This window comes from Monodon monoceros, unplaced genomic scaffold (genome assembly GCF_005190385.1).
Source record: "Monodon monoceros isolate NGI ecotype Baffin Bay Population unplaced genomic scaffold, NGI_Narwhal_1 Super_Scaffold_4, whole genome shotgun sequence".
Taxonomy (NCBI): domain Eukaryota; kingdom Metazoa; phylum Chordata; class Mammalia; order Artiodactyla; family Monodontidae; genus Monodon; species Monodon monoceros.
The window spans coordinates 49,975,172-49,992,471 of NW_021703781.1; the positions used below are offsets into that span (position 1 = coordinate 49,975,172).

The window sequence follows — 17,300 nt, forward strand, 5'->3', positions numbered from 1 at the left end:
CACATACAGTGAAAATCTAAGGTTGAGTCAAGGAGGGCTGTTCTTGCTCATCTGGTACCATGACAGTATTTCCCAATGAGTGCCTTTGAACTAATTGTATTTTATTTTTAGCAGAGGCACTTCGCCGGCCCACTTATTAAGTCTTGTTTTGCCTATTTTAGCCCCATTGTATTTTGTTATGACCGAGTAGAAGGCAACGCACCTAGTAATAAATAGCCCAGGCTAAAGGGTCAGACAGACCAGAATCCTGCCTTGGGTAGGTCTCTTCTGAGTTGGGTAACCTGGAGCAGTTACTCATCCCTTCTGAACCTCAGTTTCCCCATAGGTTAAAAAAAAAATAAGAAAACTTACTTTGCAAGTAGGTCAAATAAAGTGCAAAAATGTATGTATTTAACACAGTTCCTGACACAAAAGGAAAAACTAATAAATAATGAAGATTATCGTTGTTTACATTAAAAATGCAATAACTGGGGACTTCCCTGGCGGTCCAGCGGTTAAGACTTCGCCTTCCAATGCAGAGGGTGCGGGTTCAATCCCTGGTCAGGGAGCTAAGATCCCACATGCCTCGCAGCCAAAAAACCAAAATATAAAACAGAAGAATAGTGTAACAAATTCAATAAAGACTTTAAAAATGGTCCACATCAAAAAAAATCTTTAAAAATGCAGTAACTGATCTAGTAGTTCCTTTCTTTAAGCCTTTGGTCAGACATATTGTCAAATATAAGGTTTTCAAATACAGCTAAAAAGATTACTCTGTGACTTTTAGGATTTTATATTTTCTATGCTAATTTGAATTCATAGTGGAATTAAAAATGGTGTCCAGTGTCAGTGAAAGCTTTTTGTTGTTCTTACTTCTGATTATAAGACAGACCAAATTTGTATCCCTATCAGGTTTATAATTGGAGATTTGTTGGATTCTGAAAATGACATCTTTGAGGAGCCCCAAGAATGCGACCCTCATGGAACAGAAGAGCCACAGAAGGCCTTTGACCATGGGACAGAGCTCATCCCGTGGTACGTGCTGTCCATCCAAGCTGATGTGCACCAGTTCCTGCTGCAGGGGGCCACGGTCATCCACTATGACCAGGACATGCACCTCTCTGCCCGCTGCTTCCTCCAGCTTCAGCCTGACAATAGCACCTTGACCTGGATAAAGCCCACCACTGCTTCCCCAGCCAGTGCTAAAGCAAAACTTGGTGTGCTTAGTAACACATCCGAGCCTGGCAAATTCCCATTACTGGGCAGTGCTGGATTAAGTGGCCTGGCAGAGGGGGTCTTGGATATGTTTTCAGCAAAGGCTGTGTACATGGGACACCCTAGCATTGATATACACACTGTGTGTGTCCAGAACAAACTGAGTAACATGTCTCTCTCAGAGACTGGTGTGACACTGCTCTACGGGCTTCAGACCACGGACAATAGATTATTGCACTTTGTGGCACCAAAGCACACAGCTAAAATGCTCTTCAGTGGATTGTTGGAACTCACGAGAGCTGTGAGAAAGATGAGGAAGTTCCCTGACCAAAGACAGCAGTGGCTGCGGAAACAATACGTCAGCCTCTACCAGGTAAGGGGTACAGCCTCCCCTCTCTCCTCAGTGGTATAATTCTCCAGATATAATTGTTATAAAAACACACTGGACAACTAGACCACCAAGGTTCATTCTCCCAGCTCTGTCACTTCCTACCTGAGTGATATGGAACAGCTTTTATTTAACGTCTCTGTGCCTCAGTTTCTCATCTATAAAGTGATGAGAAACTATGATGAGATCTATAAAGTCACCCTATTCATAGGGTGACTGTGAGCTTTAACTGAGTTAATATGTGTAAAGCCATAATGTAAATTCATAGGTATAAAGAATAGTGTCTGGCTCATAGTAGGTCCTATTATTATTTTGTACAAAAACAGTGACTGTGGTCATTGTACGTCTCACATCTGGAAAGAAACGAGTTAATATAAGCATTTTCACTTACTCAAAGTAAAAATGGAAAGCATTGTATATGAATGCTTTTATTATTAATTAGGGACTAGCTGATACATTGGAAACCTTCACTTTGGAAATTGAAATCCTGTTTCATCTTCTAATGTGCTCCGTGACCCTAGGAGGGTTATTTAACTTACTGTGTATTGCTGCTGAACTGTAGGACTTTTAAGGTTAAAAGAAACTTTCCCAAATGTGAGATAAACTCATACCTAGAGTTCTTCCAAACCAGATTTGTAGTGGCAGCAGCTCTTAGGAGGCGGTTTCTCACAGTCGCAGGTTAAACTGAGCGAGTTTTTCATTAACCCTAAATTATCAGGTACTTTGACACTTCAGCTAAGGGTGGCAGGAGGCCTGGGCTGAATGAGGTGGTGAGAAGAGACACAGGCATAACCAGAGTAGCACACTTGTGGAGGAAGGAGGGCAGAGATTGCTCGGAAACTGAGTCATAAACCCCACTACAAGGTGACACTGTTAGTGGTGTGGTCAAATGAGTTGTACAAAGTATTCGTTTTTTCTTTGCTATGCTTTTCTATCTATTGGGGAGGGGGGGAATTATCTTTTCTACTAGTGTCACAGAACAAATAGAAGTATGATTTAAATTACTCAAATGACTGATTTCATGCACTTTTCACAGTGCTAACATGTTTCTGACAAGTAAAAACATCTTCCTCTCTGGAATGTTAGTAGAGGCACATATAGGACCCCTTCTTTCCCCTTTTCCCACATCCATGCAGTACTTATGATAGAGATCATATCCTGAATAACTAACTTGATTAATGACTTAATAAGCACATAGACCTATATACACGATTATGCTGCACTGTGCAAAGCCAGTTTTAGTTAACTCATCTAAAATGGAAACCAAAATACCTGCTTCCTGTCTATTCCACAGGGAGCTCTCAGTGCTGCCAGCTGCTTGGAAGAAAGGTCTTCAGGAGCTATTATCAATATTGATTTTCTTTTTTTTTTCATAAATTTATTTATTTGTTTATATTTTTGGCTGCATTGGGTCTTTGTTGCTGCACGCGAGCTTTCTCTAGTTGCAGCGAGCGAGGACTGCTCTTCGTTGCGGTGCACAGACTTCTCATTGCAGTGGCTTCTCTTGTTGCAGAGCACGGGCTCTAGGCGCGCGGGCTCAGTAGCTGTGGCTCGCGGGCTCTACAGCGCAGGCTCAGTAGTTGTGGCACATGGGCTCAGTTGCTCTGCAGCATGTGGGATCCTCCCCGACCAGGGCTCAAACCAGTGTCCCCTGCATTGGCAGGCAGATTCTTAACCACTGCGCCACCAGGGAAGTCCCTTGATTTTCAATTACAGTCATTTCTCAGCCTTCTAGAATCATGAAAATCCATTCAAGCTGGGCATAAACCAAAATCTTGGGGCTCAATTACAATCACTGTCACAAAGCCTATGTGGTTTATTTGCTCCATTTGTTTCCCTCCCCATGTTATAGCATAAAGTAACTGAATTAACATATAAGGTCTACTTAGTTTCTCATTTAACCTGGCAACCTTCAGTTTGTGCTGAAGAAGGCACCAGCTGAGACCACGAACAATGGTCTGATGAGAAGAGGTAAGAGCAGAGACAGAGGAAATGACTTGGAGCAGGTTCAGTCCTACACAGTTGCAAACACAGCTACACCCCTTCCTACCTCCCAGCCCCCACCGCTCCACCCCTTGTGGAACCAAGTCATCACAATGTAACAGCAAAATAGCTCCAATATACCTCAGTCACTTCTGAACACACAGGTGACATTATTCCTCAAAACAATGTACTACATGAGCTGCCTAAGACAGGCAACAGTCTTAGACACTCAAGATTTCTTTCTTTCTTTCTTTCTTTTAAAGTGAAAAAGGTCAACGGACTACTCATTTTCCCATCAAATAGACCAGTTCCCAAATGATCTCAGGAAACATCAAAAAGATGCTAATTTCGTACTTGGAGAACAAAAGGTCAAACAGGCATCATGCTAAATAAATGCCCTGCTTGTCTGACTTATAATACGACTTAGCACATTTAAAGCTCTGAGAAGTCTCAAAGTACAACCGAAACCTACTTAAATGTATCTATAAATTAAAGAAATGTATGAAAAGTCTTGATTTCTTCCAAACTTCTGTTAACAGCCCTATAAGTGTATCTCTTTATCCCCAGTTTGGGAAGAGCTTATATAGAAAATAATCTTTCTGACATAAGAGTCCTTTTGTGTGATGAATGTTTGCACGGTTACTTGCAAATATAAGTATTTTAGTACTAGTAAATGTAAATTGATCTAATGGCAATAGTAGCAGGAGATAAAGCAAAAGACAAGAAGAAATAGTGACATTTGTAATGAAGCCTAGGAATACAGGAAAGTAGAAGAAAGTAAACTCTGCAGAGATTCCATGTGGGGTGTGGAGGAAAGGCTGGTATCATGAGCTTTGGCTCAAGGTTATCATGGGCAGAGCTTGGGAACTCATATACTTGGAAAGATCTCTGGGAAGCTGAGAAGGCTATACACAGGATTATCAGTAAACTTCTTTGATTGTAAGCAACAGAAACAGATTCTGGCTATCTTTAAGGGAAAAAATGGGATCTATTTAAAGAATTAGATTAGTTTCACAGTCTTTAAGATATCATATGCAAAGATTTGCTGGGTTAAAAGTGCATGAATATTTTTTAAGGAATTAATTTCCTAATCCTCAACTTCCACGTGAACTGTTTTCTAAAACTGAGAATGAACCTTCACTCACAATAGTCCTTCTCCCAAATTAAAAATAGAAGGACATATTTCACCTATCCTAAACAAGTTTATTGTTTTGTATAAAACGAAAGAAAGATTCAAACTACATTTTAGTTCCCAGAGAGTCTCCTTTAAAGATTAAACGAAAGCATCCTGCCTTTTCCAGGCCTAAAATATTTCCATTAAAAGTAAAGCTTGGCACACGTTGACCTGTTCTGAATTTAGAAAAGCCAAAGCAGTGGAGGCTGATTCTTTTATATGTACACGGTAATGGATCTATTAAAATTTTATATTAAATATTTTATTTTTTAGAGCAGTTTTAGGTTCATAATAAAATTGAAAGGAAGGTACAGAGATTTCCCATAAACTTCCTGTCCTCATGCCTGCATGGCACCCCCATTATCAACATGACTCACCAGAATGGAACATTCTTTACAAAGGATGAACCTATGTTGACACATCGTAATCACTCAAAGTCCATAATTTACCTTAGAGTTCACTCTTGGTGCTGTATGTTCTGTGGGCTTGTGCAAATATTTATTGACATATATCCATCACTATAATATTATATGGAACATTTTTTATTTATTTATTTATTTATTTTTGCTGTGTTGGGTCTTCGTTTCTGTGCGAGGGCTTTCTCTAGTTGCGGAGAGCGGGGGCCACTCCTCATTGCAGTGCGCGGGCCCTTCACTATCGCGGCCTCTTTTGTTGCGGAGCACAGGGTCCAGACACGCAGGCTCAGTAGTTGTGGCTCACGGGCCTAGTTGCTCCACGGCATGTGGGATCCTCCCAGACCAGGGCTCGAACGCGTGTCCCCTGCATTGGCAGGCAGACTCAACCACTGCGCCACTAGGGAAGCCCCTTATATGGAGCATTTCCACTGCCCTAAAAATCCTGTGTGCTCTGCCTGTTATCTCTTTCTCCCACTCCACCCCCACCCCTTCCCCCAGGCCCCTGCAACCACTGATCTTTTTATTGTCTCCATAGTTTTGCCTTTATCAGAATGTCATATAGTTGGAATCATACAATATGTAGCCTTTTCAGATTGGTTTCTTTCACTTCGTAATATGCATGCAAGTTTCCTCCCTGTCTTCTTGTAGCTTAATAGCTTTCTTTTTATTCTGAATGAAATTCCATTGTCTGGGTGGACCACAGATTATTCATTCATTCACCTACTAAAGGATTTCTTTGTTGCTTCCAAATTTTGACAATTATGAATAAAGCTGGTGTAAACATCCATGGTCAGGTTTTTGTGTGGACATAAGTTTTCAACTCATTTGGGTAAATACCAAGGAGTGTGATTGTTGGATCATACAGTAACAGTGTGTTTAGTTTTGTAAGAAACCAAACTGCCTTCTCAAGTGGCTGTATGATTTTGCGTTTCCACCAGCAATGGATGAGAGTTCCTGTTGCTCCACAACCTCACCAGCATTTGGTGTTGTCAGTGTTCTCAATTTTGGCCATTTTAATAGGTGTGTAGTGGTTTCTTGTTTCATTTCGCATTTCCCTGATGACATATGATATGGAACATCTTTTCATGTGATTATTTGCCATCTGTATGTCTGCTTTGGTGAGGTGTCTGTTAAGGTCTTTGGCCCATTTTTTTAATCGGGTTGTTTATTTTCTTATTGTAGAGTTTTAAGATTTCTTTGTATATTTTGGATAACAGACCATCAGATATTCCTTTGCAAATATTTTCTCCCAGTCTGTGGCTTGTCTTCTAACTCTCTTGACAGTGTCTTTTGCAGAGCAGAACTTGTAAATTTTAATGAAGGGGTCTATTAAATGCTTAAAGATGTGTTATTTAAAACCCATAGATAAAAATTTTACAAGGTTTCTTTCAGAGTATGTTATGCAATAAGGTAGTTAAAATCTATTTGTGAAATTGTGTCATGAATTGTTTATTCCACTTTGGAGTCAGTTGTAGTGACTTGTTATCAGGGACTCTCTTCAGCAGGCCTGCACCAGGTGGAATCTTCTCCAAGCATTTTCATTCTCTGTATCACTGCATTCAAGATTCATTTTCCAGGGACAGAAATTCTGATTGGCTTATTTGGATCCTGTACCAACCATTGATCAAGGGAGGCTGTTCCCCTTTGATTGATAGACCCAAGACTATATCTAGTGAAAAAGAGATCAAATAAAATTGGGGTATGGTTAGAGAAAAGAGAAATGATCCATAAACCGGCATAAATCACAGATATCCACGACAAAAGGTCACTAAAAGGTTTCATCAAATGTCATTCAAAAGATCATCAAGTATCCAAGTTACTGAGCATGCTGAGATCCATAACAGGATGCAGGAAGTGGGAGGTCACAACTCAAGTCATAAAATCAGATAGTCATTGAACGTTAGGATGAAGGAGCAAGCGTGCGCGTGCACGCGTACACACACGTACAGCCTCTTTATTATTTGCATACTATCTACAACAAAGCAAAATCTGTTTACAAGCACTTCTTTGGAATTGCAAAGGAGGACTAACCTTAAAAATCTGCAGAAAGTAAAGATAGTAAATGGAAATTAATTTTAAGAGGTACCTTTTCTACAACCTGTGAAATATCATCAGTATTGTTTTTAATTCATATGTGACCTTTCAGTAGTTTTATTAACTGACTTTCCTGACTTATAAGGAGACTTGTTGGCCACTGACCATTAATCAGGAGGGATTACTCATTCATTAATCAATAGGGATTGATGGATCCCTACTTACACTCAATGCATGTTCAGCAGAGTTGCCTTACAAGCAGCAGCTATTGTAAACCATCACCTACCCACTGAGTATGTTTTTGCTGCTCACGACATCATAATATGCATGGTGCTCTGAGTCCCCTGGGCTCTCTATCCTTGGATATCAGTCACTCAAGAGGGTGGCAGCTCCACTTCTCATGCTTTTTCTTCCTTCTCCAGCCATTAGCCAAAAAGGGTTGTTTTGTTTTGCGCATATGCCATTCTTAATATCAGTGGTGTACACCTCGCTTTATTAAAAAATTATCCAACAAAGAAAAAAAAAAAAAGGGGGATGGCAGCTCAACTACTCAAGGTGTTCCCAGAGCCCTCCAAAGTGAATTTTGTATACTCCACCTACTCTGAGTTCAAGTCAGACTGTCCCAAGCATCGAACTAGGTGAAAATACACTGGAGTGATGCAATAGCAAATAGAACTTGATTTTACTTAAATAGATTCGTACACACATGTACACCCTCCAAGTCCTCCAAAGCCCAGATCTGCAAAGTACATCTTAATGAATTTGCCTGCGGTGATAATTCTGGAACATAACCTCTGAAACTGGGAAGGGAAATTTTTTTGTTAATCCCAGTTGAACGTGGCCCTATTAAAGCACATCACTGGAACTCAGCAGGGTGTGACCAGGACAACAGGGGACACGGTGAAATCCCCAACAGAGAGTTCTGACAGTTAGAAAACAGCCACTTGCGTGGCCAGATGTTATTCTTCGGTGACAGCCTATTCTCCACCTCTGGGAACTTACGGGAAGCTGTTAATATATTTACTTCCCCATTGCTCGCTCTTTCCTTATGTGTTCAGAATGTGGTTCTTTTACAGGAGGATGGACGATATGAAGGCCCAACTTTGGCTCACGCTGTGGAGTTGTTTGGCGGCAGACGATGGAGTACTCGAAACCCCAGTCCCGGGACATCAGCAAAGAGTGCTGAGAAGCCCAACATGCAGAGAAACAACACCTTGGGTATAAGCACCACCAAGAAAAAGAAGAAAATCCTTATGAGGGTAGAGTTTATTTATTAAGCATTAACCCCAGTATTCCAGGACCATTGTATGGTCTACATCACCATAAACTACCTTAGGTCATTTGGCTTGGGGACAAGATGAGGTGTAAAACAAATGAAACCCAGGAGCTTACCAACCACCTCCTGGATGCCAGGCCCAGTGATAGGAACTGAGTCAGCACCAGGGAAAATTCCAGGTCCGTAGAGGGACACAGAGATGTTAACAAACATAGTGAGATCTAAATAAGAGTCACTGTCAAGCCGTCTGCAAAGTGCTGTGGGAGCAGAGAGAAGGAAAATATGGGGCTGAATGGCAGTTGCTACGGGGTAAGGGGAAGGGGAAAAGGGGAGCTGTTCAAAGAGTTTCAGTTTTGCAGGTTGAGTAAGTTCTAGAGATCTGTTTCACAAGGTACAAATAGTTAACAGTACTCTACTATACACTTAAAAATGGTTAAGATGGTAAATTTTATGTTTTGTTTTTTACCCAGATATATATATGTATCACTATATATTATATATTACATTATTTATATTCTTACTGTAACATGATAATATATTTTCTTCATGGTTAACTAGAAGGAATCCCAGTCTTTGCATACGGCAGGCCTAAGACATATGTTGATGCCTAAGTTGAACTTTGTCTGCTTCATAACTGTCTCTACACAGATTCCAGGGGTCTTATTCCTCCTCTTGTCACCCTCCCCAGAGGAGTGCTGCATTTTAGTGAAGAACACATGGGAAAAATATAACACGAGAATAGCTGGTCAGCCTTCACATAGGTCTTTACTATTTTTGTCAGGTGGAGGTGGTATCGAAGGTGGGTCAGTGAGAAAATACGGACCCACCTGAACTAAGCAGTGATGGGAGAGAAATACAGAATGAGAAACGATGTGAGTTTTGTGTTCCCAGGGTGAGAGTGGAGAGGCCACCGATGACGAGATGGCCACCCGCAAAGCCAAAACGCACAAAGAATGTCGGAGCCGGAGTGGCTCTGACCCTCAAGACGTTAATGAACAAGAAGAGTCAGGTAAAGCAGCGTCTTTACATCTGAGAATTTTTAATGGGAAAATATATGCATTTGGTTTTAAATTGTGATTTATATATTGTGGGCATTCTTAACAAAACTCTTTATCACATTATATACTTACCTTTGTGTTTCACTAGATGATGGAACCCAAGAGGTATTTCTGCAAATACAAGATTGCAAACACAAGTGTAATTAAGAAGAAAATTCTCATTAAGTAACTTGCCATTACTGACAAGGAATATTAGATATAAAAGATACAAGTTGATAGATTAGACCAGTGATTCTTATCCCCTGGCTGGATATCAGAGCTTTTAAAAAATATCTGGATGCCACACCCCAGCCCAACTGATTTAGACGCTCTCTGTCTGGGACCTGGACATCTATGCACTTTTTAAGTTCCCCAGATGATTCTTTTTTTTTTTTTTAATTTTTACCATTTACTCATTATTTGTTTATTTATTTATCTATTTGGCTGTACAGCATGCGGGATCTTAGTTCCCCAACCAGGGACCGAACCCATGCCCCCAGCAGTGGAAGCACAGAGTCCTAACCACTAGACCGCCAGTGAAGTCCCACTCCCCAGATGATTCTGATGTGTAGCCAGGACTGAGAACCCACCAGAATATTTTGAGCTTCTTGTACATTAATTACCTGCATGGATTGATTTCCTCAGACATTCAGAAGCATCTTTGGTTTTCATTTGATTTCTGAGGGCAAGTATAATCGGAGTCATTGTCTCTTTTCTTTCACCCTCACAGAGGCGAATGCCATCACGAGCCCTCCTAACCCTCTCCCTTCCAGAAGAGCCCACTCTTTGACCACGGCTGGGTCTCCTAACTTGGCTGCCGGGACATCATCTCCCATCAGGCCAGTGTCCTCCCCTGTGCTGTCTTCTTCAAACAAGAGCCCGTCCAGGTGGGGCCTTAACATGATAAAACAGAAGGACCCTTCACACCCTTCAGGTTGTGTAGAAGGGCATCCTCTCCCAGTGCTCTACGGAAAGACTATCTCTAATTTTGACTTAACAATCACGTTAAAACGGAAAACCCCCAAGTTTTTTAAAGGTCCTAATTTTCTTGATTTTGTATTCCTACCTTCTCATATTACTATAACTGCTTCTCATTTTTTGACAAAGATCAGTAGCAGTAACAAAATCCGAGCTGTGAGTCTCTAAATCTGCACTGATATAGCAGCTGCTAGCCACAGGGAAAAAATGTTAAGTGGCTATTTAAATTCGAATTTTAATTAATTAAAATTAAATAAAATTTCAAATTCAGTTCCTCAGTCATGCTAGCCACATTAAAAGTGTTCCATAGCTACCAGTGGCTGGTGTCTACTGTACTGAACAGTGCAGATAAAGAACATTTCTATCATTGCAGAAAGTTTTATTGGATAGCACTGCTCTAAACGAAGAATAAATTAAGTTTTAATGTAAGCAGCTTGACCCTTTGCTAATAGGTGAAATATATTTTGCACTCTTCTCATGTTTGAGATATACACGTCTAGAGAAGTGAATGTCTTACAGCAAGTTAGATAGGTTTAGCTGGTATTAGTGTAAATTATTTTGTAAGGTCCATGCAAATTACAGATTTGAAACAACAGCTACCCTCTCAGAAGAAATAATATTAAAATGAAAGTCTTTCAAAGGAATCAGAACGCCACATCATCTCCCTCAGCCCCATACTAAAGTTTAAGAAATGCAAAGATTCAACAGAACTATGATAAGACAGACATTCTTTACTTCGTCAAACAGAGGAATGGGAGAAGGAAGTGAGTCTGTACAGATATTGGCTTTAGAAACGTTAATTTTACACACGTGCGCACGCACGTGCGCGCGCGCACACACACACACACACACACACACACACACACACACCTCCTCGCCCCTTCCTCTCTTCCTGGGAAGCTTGCTACAGAAAAGAACCCTACAGTGGCTCATCTTTTAAAGGGAAGCATCCTTTCACAGTATGATAATGAACATAATTTCTACACTTGATGAAACTGGGTTACAGGTACATGGGAATTCTTTATACCACTCTTGCGAGGTTTGTAGGGGTTTTTTAAAATTTATTTATTTTATTTATTATTTTTGCCTGCCTCGGGTCTTCGTTGCTGTGCTCGGGCTTTCTCTAGTTGCGGCAAGCGGGGGCTACTCTTTGTTGCGGTGAGCGGGCTTCCCATTGCGGTGGCTTCTCTTGTTGCAGAGCATGGGCTCTAGGCCCGCGGGCTTCAGTAGTTGTGGCTCGCGGGCTCTAGAGCGCAGGCTCCGTCGTTGTGGTGCACGGGCTTAGTTGCTCCGCGGCATGTGGGATCTTCCCGGACCAGGGCTCGAACCCGTGTCCCCTGCATTGGCAGGTGGATTCTTAACCACTGCGCCACCAGGGAAGCCCAGTTTGTAGGTTTGTAACAAAATTAAAGCTACAAAGAATCAGAATTCTTTACATTATATTTCAGCCTATACAGTATCCCGGGTAAATAAAATAGCCAGAGAACTTGGATTAAGTGGTCTTTCCCTTTATTTTAATCACTCATAAGCAGGAAAAGGAAGGACAAAGTAAAGGAGGAAAATCTTTTCAAAGAGGTAAAAGTAGAGAAACTACCATGCCAGATGCAAGATCAGAGGACCCTGCCATAGAAGGACAGGGGGCAGTGCCCACCAAGTATTCTAAACCAGAAAGAGAAGACGAAACAGGAGAAGAAAAGTCAGCCTGAATGCTTTTCAAGGAGACAGCAAGACTGAGCCCTAGGAAGGGAACAAGTGGACTGATAGAGTTTCCTAAAGTCAGAGGGAGATGGGTGCCTACAGACAGAGGCTGAACCTGGAACCAGAAGGAAGGAAGGCAGGGAATGTACTTGTTTAAATGCAAATGATAAGCCATTTTGTTATCGGATCTTTTTCCTCTTCCTGAACCTCCACCCTCTGTTTCCCATACCACACTGGCGATCAATAACCCAAGCCTACAAAGTACAATAGATCTATCCATTTGCATTACTCTTCCATTAATGGAGGTGACCTTCTGATGTCAACACAAAATAATTTTTCATGAATAAACACTATTGGCAGGATTGAGGACAAACTAGCTATTCATTATAGTATTCTCTCTACTTTCTTACATATTTGAAATATTTCGAAAGTAAAAAATAAGAGACAAAAGCAAAAATGAAAAAAAAAAAAAAAAAAAGATCCTAGTCATTGATTTGACCAAAAACCAGTCAAAACATTTCTCATACTCTCCTCTCAGGGAACCAGTGTAGAAAATAAAAAAAATATTGTGAAACAGCTAGACTGAATTTTTGACCCAGTTGACTGATACTTTTATATTAAATACATCCAGCCTTGGTAGGTGCAAATATAATTCTAGGCAGAGTTGGCTTCTTTCCATCCTTAATATTTTTGTGACTCACATTTTCCATTAACATTAAAAGCCCATCCTTGTTTTCATCTAAGAACTGGTTAAGAAAGGAAAAAGAGAAGACCTTGATACATTCAAGATTTTCTTCTTAAATGTGTTTCTATATTTTAGAATATGGGAAAGAACATGCATAATCTTCCCTAAGTCATGACTGAGTAATTGGGAGCTCTTTTTTAAAATGACTTTTCTTCAAAACCACTGAATTTATGTGTTTTTTTCCTCCCATTGACCTGAGATTTCAAAGAACTGTTATGGTTAGTAGAGGGATATTAACCTCAACTTTGTGCCCTTATTAAATAAGCTATAAACATGAAGTGGTTTCAGTGTATAAAGTTTTACTTCCTCCGATGCAATGTGGATTAATTTTGAGAGAAATGAAAAGATGTACGTAATTAAAGCAATGCTTAGAAAGAAAAGAAAAGAGCCTAAACCTTCAATGACTTGCAGTCCATGTTTTTGTTCATGTTGCTAATCAGAGAATGTCTCTTGGGGCAGAATGACAAAACTGGTCCCGGTTCTGCCCATTAAGGCCATGTCTTTGTTGCAGTGCTTGGAGCAGCAGCAGCTGGCATGGGCGGATCAAAGGAGGAATGAAGGGCTTTCAGAGCTTCATGGTTTCAGACAGCAGCATGAGTTTTGTGGAGTTTGTTGAGCTGTTCAAATCATTCAGGTATGGCTGGATTTCTTCTTAGCCTTTCTTGTCTGACCCTTACCTTGTTATAACAATGCCAAAGGTGAGATGTTCTCCATCCCGCACCCAGTGTGAGGAGCCGCAAGGACCTGAAGGATCTCTTTGACATCTATGCCGTACCCTGCGACCGAGCCGGCTCCACAGCGGCCCCCCTCTACACCAACCTGACCATTGACGAAAACACCAGTGGTCTTCAGCCTGACCTAGGTTTGTGCGAGAATTTAATATTTCCCTTTGAGACCTTTCTACCTAAAGATGAAAGTTAGAGATCCAATCACACAAGCCCTTAGCCTGTCCCACATGGCATGCTGCTACCTGGAGCATTGTGAAATGCTTAGAGAATTATCTTTCTAATGGAGGTGTCAGGGGATAGGATATCATTAGCATTTTGGACAAGGAAATTCATCACTGTGTGGGTCTGTCCATGGATTCCAGAATATTTCACCAATAGAGCCTCCCAGTCATTCTGACAACTAAAAACCTTTCCCACTGACTTCCAAAAGTCCACAAGGTATGTGGCATATCCCAGTTGGGAACCACCAGTCTCTTCTGTGCCTCCAGGTGGGTGGGTACTCAACCCCAGAGTGGAAGTTGTCTGCCCTTTGACAGGAGAGTTTTTCGTGACCTCAGCAGAGCACTTCTGTCTGAACATCCAGGACATTTTTCCTAATATGTAAACCAGAATGTCTAGTTCCTCGATCCCACTCACCACCACCATCATTACCATAACCACCCATGCATTTTAAGCCTATTATTTTTCTCTTCTGTTCTTGCTGGAAACTATAAACACTAAAAAGCAAAAACAAAAAAAAAAACGTCCTCTTTCACGCATTTGCTTTTTAATTATTTTAAAACATATTGTCCTTATGCTAAAAATATTGACCTTTTTCAACTTTAGTCGTAAATGTGCATAACTATGGACTAGCCCAGTAGTGACACTTTTTATAAAATTAATAGACTTTATTTTTTAGAACAGTTTTAGGTTAACAGAAAAATGAGGGGAAAGTACAGAGAGTTCCCATATACCCTCCCACACACACATACAGTTCCCTCCCTTAGTAATATCTTGTATTAGTGTGGTATATTTGTTACAGTTGAGCCAATATTAATATATTATATTAACTGAAGTCCATAATTTACATTAGTGTTCACTGTATTGTACATTCTAGGGTTTTTTGTTTTGTTTTGTTTTGTTTTTTTATTGCAGTATGTGGGCCTCTCACTATTGTGGCCTCTCCCGTTGTGGAGCACAGGCTCCGGACGCGCGGGCTCAGCAGCCATGGCTCACGGGCCCAGCCGTTCCGCGGCATGTGGGATCTTCCCGGACCGGGGCACGAACCCGTGTCCCCCGCATCGGCAGGCGGACTCTCAACCACTGCGCCACCAGGGAAGCCCATGTCTCCATAGTTTTGACTTTCCCAGAATGTCATATAGTTGAGATCATATAGTATGTAGCCTTTTCACACTAGCTCCTTTCACTGAACAATATGCATTTAAGGTTTCTCAATGTCTTTTCATAGTTTGATAGGTCATTTCTTTTTTTGCTGAATAATATTTTGTTGTATGGATATTTGTCCTGTTGAAAGACATCTTGGTTGCTTCCAAGTTTTAGCAGTTATGTATAAAGCTGCTATAAATATTTGGTGTGAATGGTTTTTGTGGAGGTAAGGTTTCAGCTCACTTGGGTAGACACCTAGGAATGCAGTGGCTGGATCATATGATAAGTCTGTGTTTAGCTCTGCAAGAAACTGACTGTCCTCCGAGGTGGTTAGAATGAAAATGACTGGCCATACCAAAATGGGTGCACATGTGGAGCAATCAGGGCGTTGCTGGTGAAAATGTAAAATGGTACAGCCACCTCAGAAGAGAATTTGTCAGTTTCCTACAAAACTAAACGTACTCTTATCGTATGATCCAGCAGTTGTACTCCTTGGCGTTCACCCAAATGAGCTGAAAACTTGTGTTCACACAGAAACCTGCACACAAATGTTTACAGTTACACTTTTAAAGTACAGAAAAAACTGTAATCTTAAGGGTATGTCTTCCATTTCTGCAAACATAAAGATGTAGAAGTAGCTGGTCTCAAAAACCAAAGACTGAATACAGCCTGAAGTCCCCAAATAAATTTACATTTAGTTTCCATCTAATACTTAATCTTATGGGCTTTCAAAATCTTTGACCTCGCTCTCTCTTAGTTTCTTTTATTTATTCATTGATTCATTTTTGTTTATTCCTTCAACTGTGTGAACTTTATTCCTTCAACTATATTCCATCAAACTCCACTGAGTTTGATGGCTTGTTTAGACAGATTAGTGAAGAGCTTCTCCAGCTTAATATTTCCACAACACCATTATCTCCAAAATGAACTTTATAAAAGACGCTGGCCAGCCTGTCCGTGTTCTGTGGGTGGTTCTCTTTCAGATTTGTTGACCAGAAATGTCTCCGATTTGGGGTTATTCATTAAGAGTAAACAGCAGCTGTCTGACAACCAGAGGCAGATATCTGATGCCATTGCTGCTGCAAGTATCGTGACAAATGGCACTGGGGTGGAGAGCACATCCCTGGGCGTATTTGGAGTTGGCATCCTCCAGCTCAATGACTTCCTAGTGAATTGCCAAGGAGAACACTACACTTATGATGAAATCCTCAGCATCATCCAGGTTTGTACCCATTTGGTATGCAAGCAAATGTGTAAAGCCTCTAACTATGCTAATTATTTTCTGTAAACATTTACTCTTTCTATATTTCCTTCTAACACCTTTAAGTCAAGGGCCGAAATAGAGGGTTGGGTTTTTTTTTTTAATACCAAATATATGTGTTCTTATTTAACATATGATTAACATAGGTCCTAAGCCTTCTCTTACTCAGTGACTACTGTAAGGAATCAGTACATGATCGCTTCTTGTAGTTCTAGCACATGCAGTAGAATTAGTAGTTAGGTTGTCAACCACTTTGATTGTTTAACAAATGTTTATTAGCTTGTACTATGGACCTGGCTCTGTTCCAGGACCTGGAAATATACTAGTTCCATTCTAGTGGGTGTGGCAGACAATAAATGAATAAAAATATAAAGTAATTTCAGGTAATAATGGGGTCTGAAAAAATTGAGCAGAGTAAGGGGATGGAGTGATGCAGGAGGGCTGAGAGGAGTAAGCAAAGGCCACTGTGGGGAGGTGACACTTGGGCTGAGCCCTGAATGCGTAAGCCATGTGAAGGTCTGAGGAAAGAGCATTCCAGACAGGGAGTAGCAAGCAGGAGCGAGCTTGGAGTCTGTGAGGAATAACAAATGCCAGAGGGACAGTAGCTGACATGATTTCAGACAGGTGGGCAGGGGCCGAATCATCCAGGTATTTTAGGCCATGGGAAGGAATTTGACTCGAGTCCATGTGAGATGGGAAGCTATTGGAGACTTTTGAGCAGGGCAGTAACATGATTTGATTTGTGTTTTTAAGAGGTCACCCTGGCCCCACTGCAGTATAAACTGTGCTAGGGAAGGAGGAAAGCAGAGAGACCGGGTAGGAAGCTGTCACAGTAACCCAGGCGAGAGGCGGTGATGGCTTCTGCTAGGGGGCGGCAGGAGCTAGGGGGCGGCAAGATAGTTCCTTGTGGCTGCGCCACATGCAGCAGAATTAGTCTAGGTTTTCAGCCTGCCTTGTCAGCTGATTGGGAATCAGTGGACTAGCTGGCCAGCAACTGGACTTGATCACTGGCAATGCTAAAAA

General features: G+C 41.1%; 1 protein-coding gene across 3 annotated transcripts in view; it reads left to right on the forward strand.

Annotated features, from left to right (window-relative positions):
* PLCE1 (phospholipase C epsilon 1) overlaps positions 1 to 17,300 on the forward strand; it is a 318,800-nt gene that overhangs the window by 246,588 nt on the left and 54,912 nt on the right. For all 3 annotated transcript variants that reach the window (XM_029245178.1, XM_029245177.1, XM_029245179.1), the window contains exons 8-14: positions 892 to 1,567; positions 8,266 to 8,448; positions 9,357 to 9,474; positions 10,233 to 10,389; positions 13,435 to 13,557; positions 13,649 to 13,785; positions 16,000 to 16,238. In XM_029245178.1, coding sequence (XP_029101011.1) covers positions 892 to 1,567; positions 8,266 to 8,448; positions 9,357 to 9,474; positions 10,233 to 10,389; positions 13,435 to 13,557; positions 13,649 to 13,785; positions 16,000 to 16,238 — 1,633 coding nt within the window. The remainder of the gene's footprint in view (positions 1 to 891; positions 1,568 to 8,265; positions 8,449 to 9,356; positions 9,475 to 10,232; positions 10,390 to 13,434; positions 13,558 to 13,648; positions 13,786 to 15,999; positions 16,239 to 17,300) is intronic.